Below are 14,500 nucleotides of genomic sequence, written 5' to 3'. Positions count from 1 at the left end.
TTTTTTTTTCTCTTTTTCTTTCCTTATCTCTTTATCTGCCTGAAGAAATAGTATTGGCTAATTTGGGATTCTGGTGGTAGTGTCTGCCCTCCCCTTTTTGGGGGTAGATGGAAGGAAGTGGGCTAGGAAATGAAATATTCAGCTCTTAACCTCAGGTCAGGTAAGGCAGCTGTGCTGCAATGGAAAGGGTGGTAGTGGCTGAACTTTGCTATAAAAAGGAGATCACAACTGTCTTTGAGACACAAGTAGGTGGAAGGGGCCTCAGAGAAGGAGAACTCTCGTGCCTTGTCACCCTGTGTATCCACCCAAAGCAACAGAGAGGTTGCCATGGCTTTTTCCAGCTACACTGCTGTGGTAAGTACTTACAGTTAATATAAGGGTTAAGAAATATTTTCTGCAAGAGAGAAAACAGTACAGGTCCTGTGATTTCTACAAGAAACCCTTTTGGTCCTGGTGGGAGCTGAATGGGATGCTGATTCCGTCTGATGCAGCTGTGTTTGATGTTTGAGTGACAAGGATATGGTGGACTATTTATGATTTATTTATCTCTTAGTTATCAGCACTTGGGGGAGACAGTCCTTTTCTCAGATAACATGCTATAAAAATTGCTGAAATTTCAGTGAATGTCCATGAATTTAAATTTCAACCTGAGTAGCATTTGCAGCACAATCAGCTCCTGTGATTTCCTTAAAGCCTCTTCATTTATTTTGTCTTCTTTTTGGGAGTTGGATTTGATGATCCTTGTGGGTCCCTTCCAACTCAGGATATTCTATGACTCTGTGAGTCACTAAAGCTCTCTCTACTGGAGATGGCCTGAGAATCTCAGATTTCCTTGGGAAAAGGGTTATTTCCAGCAGATGAGGGTGGCCAGTCTTTACTGTCCTGAGAAACTGGATTTCTTGCTGGATTTCTTGCTGGATTTCTAAGGCACAAGGTCAGCTCAGTCCTTACCCTCCTTTGTAGATCATAAGACAGTGCTGTGTGACTGTGGAGGAGGACCTTTTGCAGCTTGTTTGAGGGATGCTCTTCTTGGTGCAAAGCCAACTATGAATCAGAATTTAAATCAGATTTAAGCGCCTGTTCTGATGAGTTTTATTTGCGGTGTTGTGCTGTTTGTTCATGCTGGCCCGTCTCACCCAAATATAAGTATGAAGATAGTCCATTGATAGTCCAGTCAAGTCAAGACTTGGCTTTTTCTGCTCTGCCTTTCTTGCCTGGACAGAACTAAGACAACTTTCCTCTCTCTCAGTTCAGATCACTGGTTTTGGTGCTGCTTCTAGCACTCACTGTAAGTTCCAGAAAGGCCAGTGCCTCTGTGAGGCTGAGTGAAGATTGCCTGAACCAAAAGGATCTCAAATTCCCCACAGCAGTGGAAGTCAACATTCGTATCAGCAAGTCACATCATGCCTTTAGGATGGTCCATGATGTCAGGAACCGATCTCTCGCTCCTTGGGATTACAGGTAAACTGTTTACTTGTTATCTAAATTGTGATGTCTGTGTACAAAGAGGATTTTTTTGGGGTAAACGATGGCTGTTTCTCAGCATATGCCCAGAGTCCTGTAAATATTGCAAACACTTCTTGACATATGGTGATTTTTGATGTTGTGTGAGATTTCTCCAAGACCAACTGAAGTGCAAAGGGACTTCACTGGAAAGGTTTCTAATCATCCTGTCAGCCTGTGTCAATCACAGAACCCTTTAGGTTGGAAAATACCTCTAAGATCATCAAGTCCAACCATTCCCCCAGCACTGCCAGAGCCACCACTAAACCATGTCCCCAAGTATCACATCTATACAGCTTTTAAACCCCTTCAGGGATGGTGATTCCACAACTGCTCTGGGCAGCTGTGCCAGGGCTGGTCAACCCTTTTGGGGAAGAAATTTTTCCTTATATCCAATCTAAACCGCTCCTGGCATCACTTGAGGCCTTTTCCTCTTGTCACGTGTTCCTTGGGAGCAGAGCCCAATCTCTACCTGGCTCCACCCTCCTGTCAGAGAGTCAGAGAGATAGAGAAGGTCCCCCCTGAGCCTCCTTTTCTCCAGGCTGAGCCCCCACCAGCTCCCTCAGCTGCTCCTGGTGCTCCAGATCCTTCCCCAGCTCTGCTTCCTTCCCTGGACATGCTCCAGCCCCTCAATGTCTCTCTTGTCTGAGTGGCCCAGAGCTGCCCCCAGCACTGGAGGTGCCCCAGCAGTGCCAGCACAGGGATGGGCAGTGCCCTGGCCCTGCTGCCACACTATTGCTGATACAGCTCAGGTGCCACTGGCCTTCTTGGCCACCTGGGCACACCTGGCTCATGTGCAGCCACTGTCAGCCAGCACCCTCATGTCCTTTTCCAGCTTTCCAGCCAATCTGCCTCTAGCCCATAGCACTGCATGGGGTTGAAATGATGATGAAAGTAATTATTCCTCTGGGAAAAGAATGATGTCAGTCCACTGTAATTCTAAATTTTCCAAACTGAAAGAAGTTTCTGAATTCTGAAATTAAAACCATTTAAAAAACCATTAAAAAAATGAATTGTGCAATTGCAATCAGTTCTGTATTTAACTCAGCTCCTCTCCATTCCCAATTCCCAAAGAACGATACAGCAGCGTTACCCTCCCAAAACTGATTCCATTTCTAGGAAATAATTCTAAAAAATGTTGAGGACAGGGAAATTATTTGGCCAGGTCTCATAGTGAGGATGCACAGGTGAACAGTAAGGTGCTTCCATGGAGATGAACAAGAAGATCCTGCCAACCCGTGCTGTGCAAAGACATAAATCCCTTTTTGTGTGCCCATCCCCAGGCTCGACAAGGATCCCAACCGCTTCCCCCAGGTGATTGCTGATGCCCAGTGCCGCCTCTCCGGCTGTGTGAGCCCCCTGGGGCAGGAGGACCACAGCCTCAACTCCGTCCCCATCAAGCAGGAGATCCTGGTCCTGCGGCGGGAGCAGCAGGGCTGCCGGCCCACCTACCGCCTGGAGAAGAAGGTCATCACCGTGGGCTGCACCTGTGTCACTCCAGTCATCCACCACCACTCCTAGGAGGAATTACTAGGGCAGGCCACACTGGGAAGAAGCAATAAATCCTACAGACACCCCTCTGGTGAGATCCCACAGTCGCCCACCGCGAATCCCAGGAATTCAACCTGACATTGCCCTTCCAAATCTGAACAAATTACCTCTTGAAATTACCTCATGATTCAGCTGTTGTTGCTTGATGGGTTTTAGAATGGGAATCGCCGGTAGCTGGTGATGGAGGGGAGGGAGAAGGATGGAGAAAAAGCTTTGTTTGTGACCCCAAGCAGTGAGAGGGTAAAGCAGTGCTTTTTTGAATTTATTTTTCATTGTAGTTTTTATCAGTCTGGTGAGTCAAAGGAGTTATATTTTCAAAAGTTGTCCGTGGCAGTAAGTTGCCCTAATGAATACATACCTAACAGCACTGCCATAAAAAATTCCTCCTCTAGCACCTTCTCCTTCCCTTACTCATCCCCTACCCCTTTCCCTTCTCTGGCCACCTCTGCTCACTAAGATATTATCTGTGTCAATCAAATATTTATAATTCTATTTATGTCTTCTATTTATGACTGTATTTATGGCTTTGTGTGTGCTCAGAGTACAAAAAAAAGGATAATTTTAACCTGTATTTATTCAATAACTTATCTACTGAATAAAAAATCATATTTTATTTAAAAAAAAATGTTTTGTGGTAGCTCAAAATGAAAGCAGACACAGAGAATGGGTTTGTGCTGCAGTAGCACCAAGAGATTTCAGCAAAGATCAGGCATTTTCCGGTACAGTGATATGAGTAAGAGTGAGCAGAAGAGAATTTGCGGCCTAAATAGATGAAAAGATGCAAAAAAAGAGGCTGAAAGGAGTAAAGGGAGGTTCTATAGGCAACACTGGGGGAGATGGCAATGGAGCCAGGTTCTCCAGACCTTGGGGATGGTCTCTGGGGATGGTGGGAAATGAGATGGGAGATATTACATTGCAAGGCTGCAGCTGGAATTTGGGAACCTGGTTCATGAGAACTGGGAAAGGCCTGTCCTATCATCTTCCAGACAAGAAGTCATCCTGACAAGCACCCTTCTCCACCAGCTGGATGGCTGGCTGAGCAGGAATGCAAGGAAATACAAGATGGCTTCATCTTTAGCCAGCTAAATAATAGGTGCTGGGATTGATGTGGTGGAAGAGGATCCCTCCCCATCAAGGGAACAAGGAATTGTACCTGCTGGGTAGGATTGTCTGCTGAGCTGGGATGTCCTACTTTAGGAAAGGAAGAATTGCCCTTTCTCTCCCTTAGCTGCACAAGGAGCAGAGACTGAAAGGACTCACTGTTCAGGAGCTGGACTCGATGCTCCTTGTGTGTCCCTTCCAACTCAGGATATTCTGTGATTCTATAACTATTTATTATTTTATCAAATTGCTGCAATGTTGCTTTTTTTTGACATTACTTCATCTTTTACCCAGAGCTGAGCCAGACTCTCAGACCTCTGACTTTGATTTCTGTTGGTGGAGGCTTTAAGCCTCTATTTCCTTTTCCCCCTGCATTTAAATCAGGGCAAACCTGTGTGAATGCATTCTCATATTTCATTTTGACTGCACAGAAACCACTTAAAATTAGATCCTCCCCAGAGTAGGTCAGGTGAGTTGTTGGGTCTAAACGACTCAAGGCCAGGTTGGACTCGACCTAGAGCAAGCTGGTCTAATGGAAAGTTTCCCTGCCCATGGCAAGGGGGTTTGGAACTAGATGATCTTTAAGGTCTCTTCTAACCCAAACCATTCTATGATTCTATGATTCTGTGATGATTCCTTTGGTGCTTTTCTGCTGAATCAGGTGTATTCTCTGCCCTGTGGGTCTCTGGGAGCTGGCTCGACAGTCCATTACAGTCTCACTCAGTTACAGGCATTTGTACTCATTTGTGGCAGCAGCTGTTTCGTTATGACCACCAAACTCACCATGCAGTGCAGAGCAAACCCCTGGAGGCGTTTTCTGCTCACTCTCGTGTATCACCAGCTCTGCTCTTACAGTAACCACTGACCAGGAAATCGTAACCTGGTTCTTGTTCCTGACCTATTTCTTTCCCTCTCAATAAACCCACCTCGTGGGGTTGTCCTCACTTGTTTTTCAGAGAGAAAACTACTCACTATCTCTCAATCATGATTGCTCTGATATTGCATGTCAAGGTTCATGGCAGCTGAATGGGTGTACTCTCCTGTGCTGATACTCCTAAATATCCATCACCTTACCCTAAAAGTCATCCTACCTGGATGAATGATGAAGTATCTAATTAAGAAAATACACAAGTAGCTAATTAAGGAAGTCTCACCTGTGGGTCATGAGGTTTTGCAGCCAGAGCTACCAACTGCAAACCACACACCTCTCAGGGAGGCATGTGGGGACTGTTTCTAAACAGAACGAGCATCGGCGGCTGTTTCCTTCTAATGGCATCATTCTTAGAGTGCAGCTGGTTGTAAACACGAGCCTGGTTATATTTAAGGTGCTGGCTTTCATTTCCAGCAATCTATTAATTTGAGGGCTGGAACTGGAATGATCTCTGAGGTGCCTTCCAACCCAAACCATTCTGTGATTCTGTGAATCTGAGAACACGGCAAATGAGTTTGTGCTTCTTGTAAACAGCACAGTCATATCACCACCGAGAGCGAGCACAGTTCACAGCTGAGGACCAGCCTTTGCTAAAGACTCTGCTGGTTTTATAACACTTCAGCAACAGATCCAGCCCCTGGTTGTCCAGTTGGGCATCTGTGGCTTTCGGTGTGGCTTACAGCAGCCTTCAGGGACTTGGCTCTTTCACCAGGAGGAGAAGACACATCTGTAGATGTAATAGCAGTGCCACAGTGTTTTCTTGTAACCTGCTGGGCTAAGCAACCTCCAGTCACAGGTTGGTATCTGAGCCTCATGGCCTTTCCTATCCCTTTCCTCTTCTGCTTGCCTCTCACTAATCTCCTTCCCGTGTCTCTTGCTCACTGCTCCCCTTGCTGTCCCTGTTCTGGCAGCTCAGGCAGGGATCCTGGTGTAGCAACTCCCATGGGATGCTGGTGCAGAGACCCCTGTATCAGCATGGGGGGCACAGCAGTGATCTCTGTTCAGGTAGATGCCTCCTCCCTGACTTGTGCTGTGACCTGTGGATGTATTGACCTGTAAGTGTGAGTCAGACTTCTTTGGATCCCTGACCACAGGGGTGTTCAAAGGGACTATGGACCAGGGCAGCCTGTTACACAGAAAACATTGCTTTTTAAAGTGTACAAAATTAAATATATAAAGAATGCAAAGGTTGCAACCCTAGACATTGAAACAACCCAAGAATTATTTGTGTTTGTGTTTGGTAAACCAGAAAAAAAGATTAATGGCTGGAAAACTCAGCAGTCGACATAGTTTATTCAGAGTTAGACCCTACAGAAGAAACTTTAAGGATATGAGCAATTTTCTGGTCAGTCCTGTGGCAATCTGTTGGTTGGTGCCAACAGGATGGGTATAGATGATGGGATGAATTTCTGTATCAGTTGCAAGTTCTGGAGATGGTCCAAGACACCAGACCAGAAACCTGCTCCCATGTCACCAGCAGGGGGTAAAACATGAGACTTGTTTTGATCTTCCCTGTGAGGGCAGTGAGACACTGGCCCAGATTGTCCAGAGAAGCTGTGGCTGCCCTATCCCTGGAAGTGTCCAAGGCCAGGCTGGAATGTGCTTGGAGCAACCTGGGATAGTGGAAGGTGTCCCTGCCCATGGCAGGGGGTTGGAATAAGTGATCTTTAAGGTTCCTTCCTATCCAAACCATTTTGTAATTCCACAGTCTCCTTTTGTCTCCACCCCCTTCTTCCTCTTACTTCTTTGATATTATTTTTAACTTTGTGCTTTAGGAGAATCAGGATGAGTGGGCTGAGCCTGCATTTTCTACAACACTGTTACATGACAGTGACAAAGAAAACCCAAACTTGCTTAAAATGTCTGTGATTGTCTGGCGCTACTTGGCAGAGTCAGAGCCATTGGTGGGGGCAGGACTGTGCTGGTGCTGGTTTTCAGGAGCTGAGAAGATGCCAGTCAGATTCAGCACCAGAAACAGACTATACCTTCTGCCATTTGGTGCTCACAAAGAGGAGTTCCAGGAGCTGGCCTTTGATGCTCCTTGTGGATCCCTTCCAGCTCAAGATATTCTATGACTAAAAACATTTTCCATCTTTTCTAATTATTCTCCCTTCTTCCAGGGCTAGATAGTGGTAGCAGGTTCAAATCCTCAGGTCCTCAGAGAAATCCCTTCCTGCTCTCTATGTAACTTTCTAGTTATTTATTATTCCTTCAGAAAAGTGGCGCAGCTTTTCCACCTTTTCTTGTAACTTCATCATCATCATCATGGTTAGGCTTCATGAACAAAGATTTGGGAAGGGCTCTTCCCACATTTGTTGCAAGCACGTGGGTGGCTAAAAAGGCCAATACGAGATAGACATGTCCAATTGCAAAAAGCACAGCAGAAAGACTCCTTAGGTGGTATATTCTGCAAGGCACGATTCTTTCTGTGTTGTCTTTTCTCCTCAAGGGTGATCCTGCGTGCGTTCTCAAAGGCATCAGCAGCGTTATAGGTGGTATGTCTCCAGACCTCCCGACTGGAGGCCAGAGTAGACCAGTTATGGTGATCAATATGGCCAAGGCTGAGATGTTTCTGAAACCTGTGTTCCTTGGCCTCCTTGCTGTTGAATCTGTATCACCTTTTACAAGCATCTGGTTTCTATCCAGATTGCTTTGATGAGTGGCAACGATGAGCCTGGTTTTCTGATCACTTGCTGCACAAATCCAATCTCAAACTGCCCTTTCTGCTGGGTTTTGCTCACAGGTTGCCAAGCAATCTGTTTGCCAAGACACTGCTGCTCAGGTTTTGCAGACTGACACAAAACTGAAACGGGGAGCAGTGGAAACTTTTATGTTGAAGAGGCTTTTGCAGCAATTTCCCTCCCCTCCCTCCAATGATGATATCATTTAAGGGCATCAAATTAGCAGAAATTTGCACCGCGACTCTTGAAAACAATAAGGAACAAACTTTACCTGTTGAACCTCAAACTGATAAGAGCTGTGCAAGGGTGAGAGAGGAGCCCTACCCTCCTCAGTCTCCTCTTGTGATCACTATTGATGGTAATCATGAATGTTTGCCCAGAAAAATAAGGACACTGATTAGGTGACCCATGGCAGGGGGCATCGGTTTGGGACTATTCTACATCTTTCCATCTGAATGCTGCAATGTGAGGGAAACTCTCTTGGCTCATGATGCCAGGAGCTGTGGGAGACCTTGCAGTAGGAAAGAAGGCAGTCCTCAGGCCCAATGAATCAACCCAATTGATCACCAATTAAACACTTCTGCAGGAGCAAGTGCAACACCCAAGCAGCTCGCGGAGGTCACCATGAATTTAGCACAAGGCCAAGTAAATAAGAAAGGGTTGTGTCCTCAGGCACAGATTTAGTGGGCTTGTAAAGGCTCCAAGGGAGAATGATGATCCTGGGAAGGGGGATTGGAGTATCTTTAATCAGGCCAGGCTGGACAGGGCTTGGAACAACCTGGTCTAGTGGAAGGTGTCCCTGCCCAGGGCAGGGTGGTTGGAACCAGATGATCTTTGAGGTTTCTTCCTACCCAAACTATTCCATGGTGATGACCTTTGCAGCCCATCAGCAGAAAGCTGTTGGTGTTTTGATGTTCCAGCTGCATCATCTCTTTCCGAGCTGGTTCTGCCTTTTTCCACCCAGTAGCTCTCTCAGCATTTCTAACCAGTCTCCATTACTCCAGCCCATGGCACATCACTCCCAGATAAGGAAAGGCTGGACTTCCTGTGATTTTAACTTTTAAAATTACTTGGGCTAATTGCAGACAATTTGCCAGAACTCCTTCTAGGAGTGGTAGGGCATGGAGAGATTATCTAATGGACAAGGCAGTCAGCTCGACTTCAATCTTCCCGGACTGATATTTACATAAATCCTTGAAAACCTCAAAGGATGAGTGTTCCTCAATGGTTTTTTGGTTTGGGTTTTTTTTTTTTGAAGTTTGTTCCCATGCTTGATATTCATGGGACTGTCAGCTGGGGTGAACTTCAGGACCTTTAGGAGACCTTAACGAAGAACAGCTGGAGATAAGGTCAGAAACAAGCTAAGTTAGGATCACATGTACTCCTAGATTCCTATGTGTGGGAAAGATTGTTAGAAGGTAACTAAAGGTGTGGACAGAAGTTAATTGCTGTGATTGCAGACACTGTGATCATGCAGAGTTAAAGAATGTTTCCTTGGCCCAGTGTTTATATAACAGATCAAGAGATAGTGTGGAACCTGTGGCTGTGCTGTGGGTTTAGGTTATAGGATGACCAACCTGATGGTGCCTGGAGTAGATTAGGGAAGGTTTAGGCTCAGTGAAACACTGAGGGGGAATAACCCCCAGCAGCAAAATTGGGATGATCCCATCTCCAGTTAGCTGGATCTGAAGAAGATGCTGTCACCTGAGAGGACCTTACCTCTCATTAGAGACTTGCACCCCTGAGCTCTGCATCTCTACAAGTTCTGTATTTGCTGCTGCACTTGCCAGTGGCATTTTGCCAGTGCCTGGGCAGGGTCACACCTCCCTGAGAAGGCAGCAAACAAAGCATCCGCATCTCCTCACGGCAACCTGCCCTCTGAAACGTGGAACATCTTCAGCTGAGCACTTTTAACCCAGCTGTGCTTTAAATAAACCCACTTGCCACGGCAGACACCCACCCACGCATCCCCACCACAACCACAGCAGAAGTGCTGTGTCAGGGTGCTCCACACTCGAAGCACTGTCTGCTGGCAGCAAACGTGTTGGAAGGACACGAGCGTGGAGAAAATCACGATTGCAATTAGCAAGGTGTGGTTAATTGCTTCCGTCACCCATCTGACTCACCTGTGCACTTTCCCTCGTGTGCCCAGGTAGTGACTCTGCTCCACAGAAAACGGTTTGAAATGGATTGGACTGAGATTCCCAGATAATGTTGGAGTAAAGTTAAAACTCAGCAGTGGAAACACTCTTGCTGTTTTAAGGGAGGGGGTTTCTTTCCCCCTAAAGAAGCATTTGAAGTGTTGTGTTGAACCCATTTTTATAAGTCCTTTTCCAGCTGGATAAGTAAGTGGATAACTGGGTAGCTACCCAGTAGTAAGTTTTTTTCACTTGTCTGTCCTTAATGTGAATCTCTTGGGTGTCACTTGATAAATCATTTTCTTCTGGGTATTTAAGTTTCTCTGTTGGTAAAATGGTGTCTTTCCTGGCTTTTGTCTGTGGGCTTTACATTCTACTGCAAAAGAGCTAGATGTTATTAAGAGAATTTTAGGTTTTAGTATCATGGAAATCTATTTTATGGTCATAATTGAGAGATTTCTTCCCTTAACAAAAAGACTTCTCTAGAAAGAAAACAGAATAACAAAAAGTTTTCCACTGCTTTTTTATTACACAAAAATCTAAATTAACATTATCTTAATACTTTAAAATAATACATTAGGATAATACATTATTATTATTTCCCCACCAGAATAAATAGATTTACATAAATAGACAATTCAAAGTGTAAAATACAAATGGGTAAAGAGATCTCACTATTTTTCAGCACGGCACATGGAGGCATCCGGATTCTGAATTCATAAAGTTCAAGAATTTTGGAGAAAACACATTAGGGTTTTTTTTAAAGCGAGACTCTTATGATTTTTAACGTATTCTGATGTATTCTAGCTAATCGTTGTAGCTTGATTTAGTTTCGTGGAGACTGAATCAGGGCCCTTCATCTTGATGCGAGGAGGTTTTCCATGGCTCTCTTGAGTGCCAGCTCCCTTCAAGCCTGGTGTTTCATCAAGGGAGTGACGCAGGTACAGCCCACAGTGATGAGTTTCTTCTCCAGCCTGAAGGATTGCTGGCAGCCCTTCTGCTCCCTCCGGAGGACGAGGATCTCCTGCTTGATGGGGACGGAGTTGAGGCCGTGGTCCAGCTCCCCATCAGAATTCAGGCACCTCAGGTAGCGGCAGTCGGCGTCCGCGATCGCCCGGGGGAAGCGGTTGTGGTCCTCATCGATCCTGGGATGGGACAGGAAAGGAAGTGTTAGAAATGGAAATGCTGCTCCAAAGGCAAGATAACCTGAGTAACTATGGGCTCCCGAACCTTTTCCTCCTGGGGTATATTGCCTACGAAGGGACAGGAGATCCCCCACTACTGTGGGTTTCTAAGAAATAGAGCGTAAGTAAGTAAAGAACTTGATGATCTTAGAGGTCTTTTCCAACCTTAATGATCCTATGATTCTAAATATTCAGGTTTTTGAGTGTAAGACAAGCATGCCAGGCTGCATGCAATTGCTCTTGCTTTAAGCAAGCACTGACTTTGAAAGACTAGTCATAAATGATTTGAGCTTCCCAACACCTCACTCTGACTAACGGACCTAAAACCCTCCAGCTCCCCCCTCAAAACATGATTTTATTAAACCACCATTGAATTTGGTGCAATATTAACTCTCTGAGGTATTTTTTATGATGTTTTAGGTAAAGAATGCTTTTGAAGACGAAGCTTGCCCCAATATACAAATAAATTAATTAAATTATAGAAGTAATTTGCTTTGACTTCTCTATATCGCCTAGGCCAGTTTTTTGCTCTGTGCTACTTTCTGTACTGGTTCTCTTTCAAAGAGGATCATGTGAACTGTGGGTACCCTTCTATTTCCAAAACCTCTCAGCAGTGAAGCACTGAACATAAAGATGTGGGCATGGCCTTGCCATTACTCATGACCAGGACACCCAGGGTACTTCCAGGCCTTGAGGATAGGGATCATACCTGTAATCCCATGGAGACAGAGAGCGGCTGCTCACATTAAGACTTGTTTTGGTGTCCTGGTTTGTGTTGCTGATGCTTATGTCGACTCTCATGGTTTGGGGGAATTTTGAATCTTTTTGGGTCGGACATTCAGGATAAGCTTGCTTGGAGAGGCTCTCTGGCTTGAGTCCAGGCTTGATCGCCTTCCCGAGGGGAGAAGTGCTGGCTGACAGCAGGGCCAGCAGCGTGAGGAGCAGTGACCTGAGCTGAAGAAAAGTGATGCATTTAGGACACAAGGCAGGTACAGCTTTGAAATTCATCCACAGTCAGCCTAACAGGTAATCAAAGCCTACACTGCTGGTTGGAGTAATTATGGAAAAATATATCGCATGACACACCCACTTCTACTTTCATTAACTGATTCTTACAGTGCTGACAGGTGTGATACACACCCAGTTGTAATTTGGTGATAAAAAAAAAAAAAGAAAATAATATAAGACAGGAGATTTCAGAAAGGACATAACAAGAAAAAGACATTCTAAGGTTGAGGTTTCAGTGTATTTCTTGACTCAAAATGCTGTAGTATCCCACGTCACAATATACTCGTACAGTCTCATTGCTCCCCCAACTAAAATTTTAGTTATTTTCAATTATTTATGGTTTAAACAAGCATTTTAAAGGCGGGTGCAGAGCCCTATCCCATCTATTCAAATTTAAACACGTCTCTGTCAAACTGGGGGCAAAAAATCCAGCAAGCAAGTTCTTACCAGAGAAGTACAAAGAGTTGGAGACATCTTCCTTTCTCCTCTTACTGTGTCTGATGCTTGTGCTGGGCTCTGCTGAGCTGAAGGTGTCTGGGCACATTTGCTGCTGGACCTTTTATAAGGGTTTCTGGGCTGTCCTAGATAACTTGGAGTAGGTGTTTTTTCCCAACCTTAACTGTGGTTTCTGACCATAACTTATATGAAAAAGTGTGTGCATATAGATTCCATTAACGCAGGTGGAAGACAGGATATGGGCTCACCCTTTCTAAGATCTGTAGATGATGTCACTCCTTCAGCCATGTCACTCAAGTGGCAACAAAACTAAATGATGACTTTAGAAAACCACCAAAAAAATTGGTACTCAGTGCAAATTCACAGGTGCAAAAGTACTCAATTTTAAATTGGGATGCTGTAGGTACCAAAACCAAATGCCACTTGCACAGGCTGGATCTGTTTGCTCCTAGGTCAGTCTGACGTGTTTTCATCCCAAATTGGGCAGATGTTGGACAGCTGACCACCATTCAGTTCTCTCAGATTCCTGCCATGGGCTGCAATATCCTGATATCTGAAGATCTATGTTCCTTCTCGAGCTCCTATTTTTTTCTCAAATTTCCGACTCTGAACTGGGCTATTTATATTCATGGTTACACCTCAGGTGTGATATCTCAGTTTTGATCAGAATGCTTTGTGATGGTGAGTTCTAAAATTCAGTCATTCTCCATACAGAGAAAAAAAAAAAAGAAGTGAACTTTGTTTTGAGCTTTCCACCTTTTAATTTTACTTTCATTTTACTTCTCTTGTGCTGAGACACAAGGCTTTGACCCTAAGGAAAGTGATTTGGGAAATGGGATAGAAGCAGTTAAACCTTCAGTTATTAATTTAGGAAGAGGACTGAGGGGTTCAAGAGAAACCTTGCAAAGGCTGTGAGATGCAGAATGACTCCTCTTGTAGGCAGGAAAACTGGAGAGAACTGCAGGAGCACCTCCTCCACGGTATATAGGTGATGGAATGCTGCATTCAAAAATATGGGGAGCTTAAATAACTTGGGTAGTGCAGCCCCAAGGTATTATGACTCCCTGTATCCCAGCCCCGTCTGCTGGGTGACAGTGATCAGTGATCCCATGTAGCTCTCAGTCTCACCCTGCTGTCTCTCCATCCTTTCCAAAACATATATTGCAGTTGTGGGGTACCCTACCAGGTTAGTATTATAACATGCGATATTTAGGAGAGTTTTAGAATAGATATTAGGAAGAAATTCTTCCCTGTGAGGGTGGTGAGACCCTGGCACAGGTTGCTCAGAGAAGCTGTGGCTGCCCCATCCCTGGAAGTGTCCAAGGTCCAGCTGAATGGGGCTTGGAGCAACGTGGGATAGTGGAAGGTGTCCCTGCCCATGGCAGGGGTTGGAACAAGACGATGTTTAAAGTCTCTTCCAACCCAAACCATTCTCTGATTCTAGGATTTACACCCACATGCTCAGGTGGACCAACTCCTTTTGACGTGGTGTGACTCAGGATCCCTTTCTCTCACCCAGGGTTGTTTTCCTAGATTTTCACAAAGATATTATAAGGGGATTGCAGACCAGAAGAGGTTGGACTGCTTCAGGTCTGTGTCCTCTTGCTGCTTTGGGTCATTGCTGTTGCTCTAGCTGATAGCAACTGCCTTGGGTTTTGTTTTGTGTTGTTCTGTTTTTCTTAGGCAGATGTCTTGCTGAGCCCCAAAGGTTCATTAAAAGCTGCAGGCTTGACCCTGAAAGAGACCTTGCCTGCAAGAAGGGATGTTTGTATTCGCTCCCCTCATCTGCTTTCAGGGATTTAAATCAATAGCTCTCCAGTCAGTATTTAGGTCACGGGAATTTATAGGATGCTCTGGAACAGGGTGCTTTTGTGGAGTCTTTCAGTATCCTTTGTTGAGAGCTCAGAGCTCTATGGTTTTGTCAGTCAGCAGCACAGCAGGGACGTG

General features: G+C 45.1%; 2 protein-coding genes across 5 annotated transcripts; one reads left to right on the top strand and one right to left on the bottom strand.

Moving 5' to 3' along the window:
* Positions 1-72: 72 nt before the first annotated feature.
* LOC127482444 (interleukin-17F-like) lies at positions 73-3,528 on the top strand. Of its 4 annotated transcripts, none has more exons than XM_051812799.1 (5): positions 73-354; positions 1,250-1,288; positions 1,368-1,461; positions 2,787-2,817; positions 2,908-3,528. In XM_051812799.1, exons 1-5 carry the CDS (start codon positions 180-182, stop codon positions 3,022-3,024), a joined length of 456 nt encoding a protein of 151 aa, XP_051668759.1. In that variant the 5' UTR covers positions 73-179; the 3' UTR covers positions 3,025-3,528. The 4 variants fall into 4 exon arrangements, with proteins under 4 accessions (XP_051668759.1, XP_051668729.1, XP_051668739.1 ...); XM_051812779.1 differs by having other exon boundaries at positions 79-160; positions 250-354; positions 2,787-3,528; XM_051812769.1 differs by having other exon boundaries at positions 2,787-3,528.
* Positions 3,529-10,736: 7,208 nt separating this feature from the next.
* On the bottom strand, positions 10,737-12,097 carry IL17A (interleukin 17A). Its single transcript, XM_051812809.1, has 2 exons — positions 11,799-12,097; positions 10,737-11,050 (listed from the first exon to the last, which is right to left on the bottom strand). Exons 1-2 carry the CDS (start codon positions 12,095-12,097, stop codon positions 10,813-10,815), a joined length of 537 nt encoding a protein of 178 aa, XP_051668769.1. The 3' UTR covers positions 10,737-10,812.
* Between the last annotated feature and the right edge of the window lie 2,403 nt (positions 12,098-14,500).

Source organism: Manacus candei, unplaced genomic scaffold (genome assembly GCF_025592945.1).
Source record: "Manacus candei isolate 608988 ecotype Guabito, Panama unplaced genomic scaffold, ASM2559294v1 h1tg000007l, whole genome shotgun sequence".
Taxonomy (NCBI): domain Eukaryota; kingdom Metazoa; phylum Chordata; class Aves; order Passeriformes; family Pipridae; genus Manacus; species Manacus candei.
The sequence above is the reverse complement of the archived record's forward strand: the minus strand, read 5'-3'. Positions and strand labels throughout refer to the sequence as shown.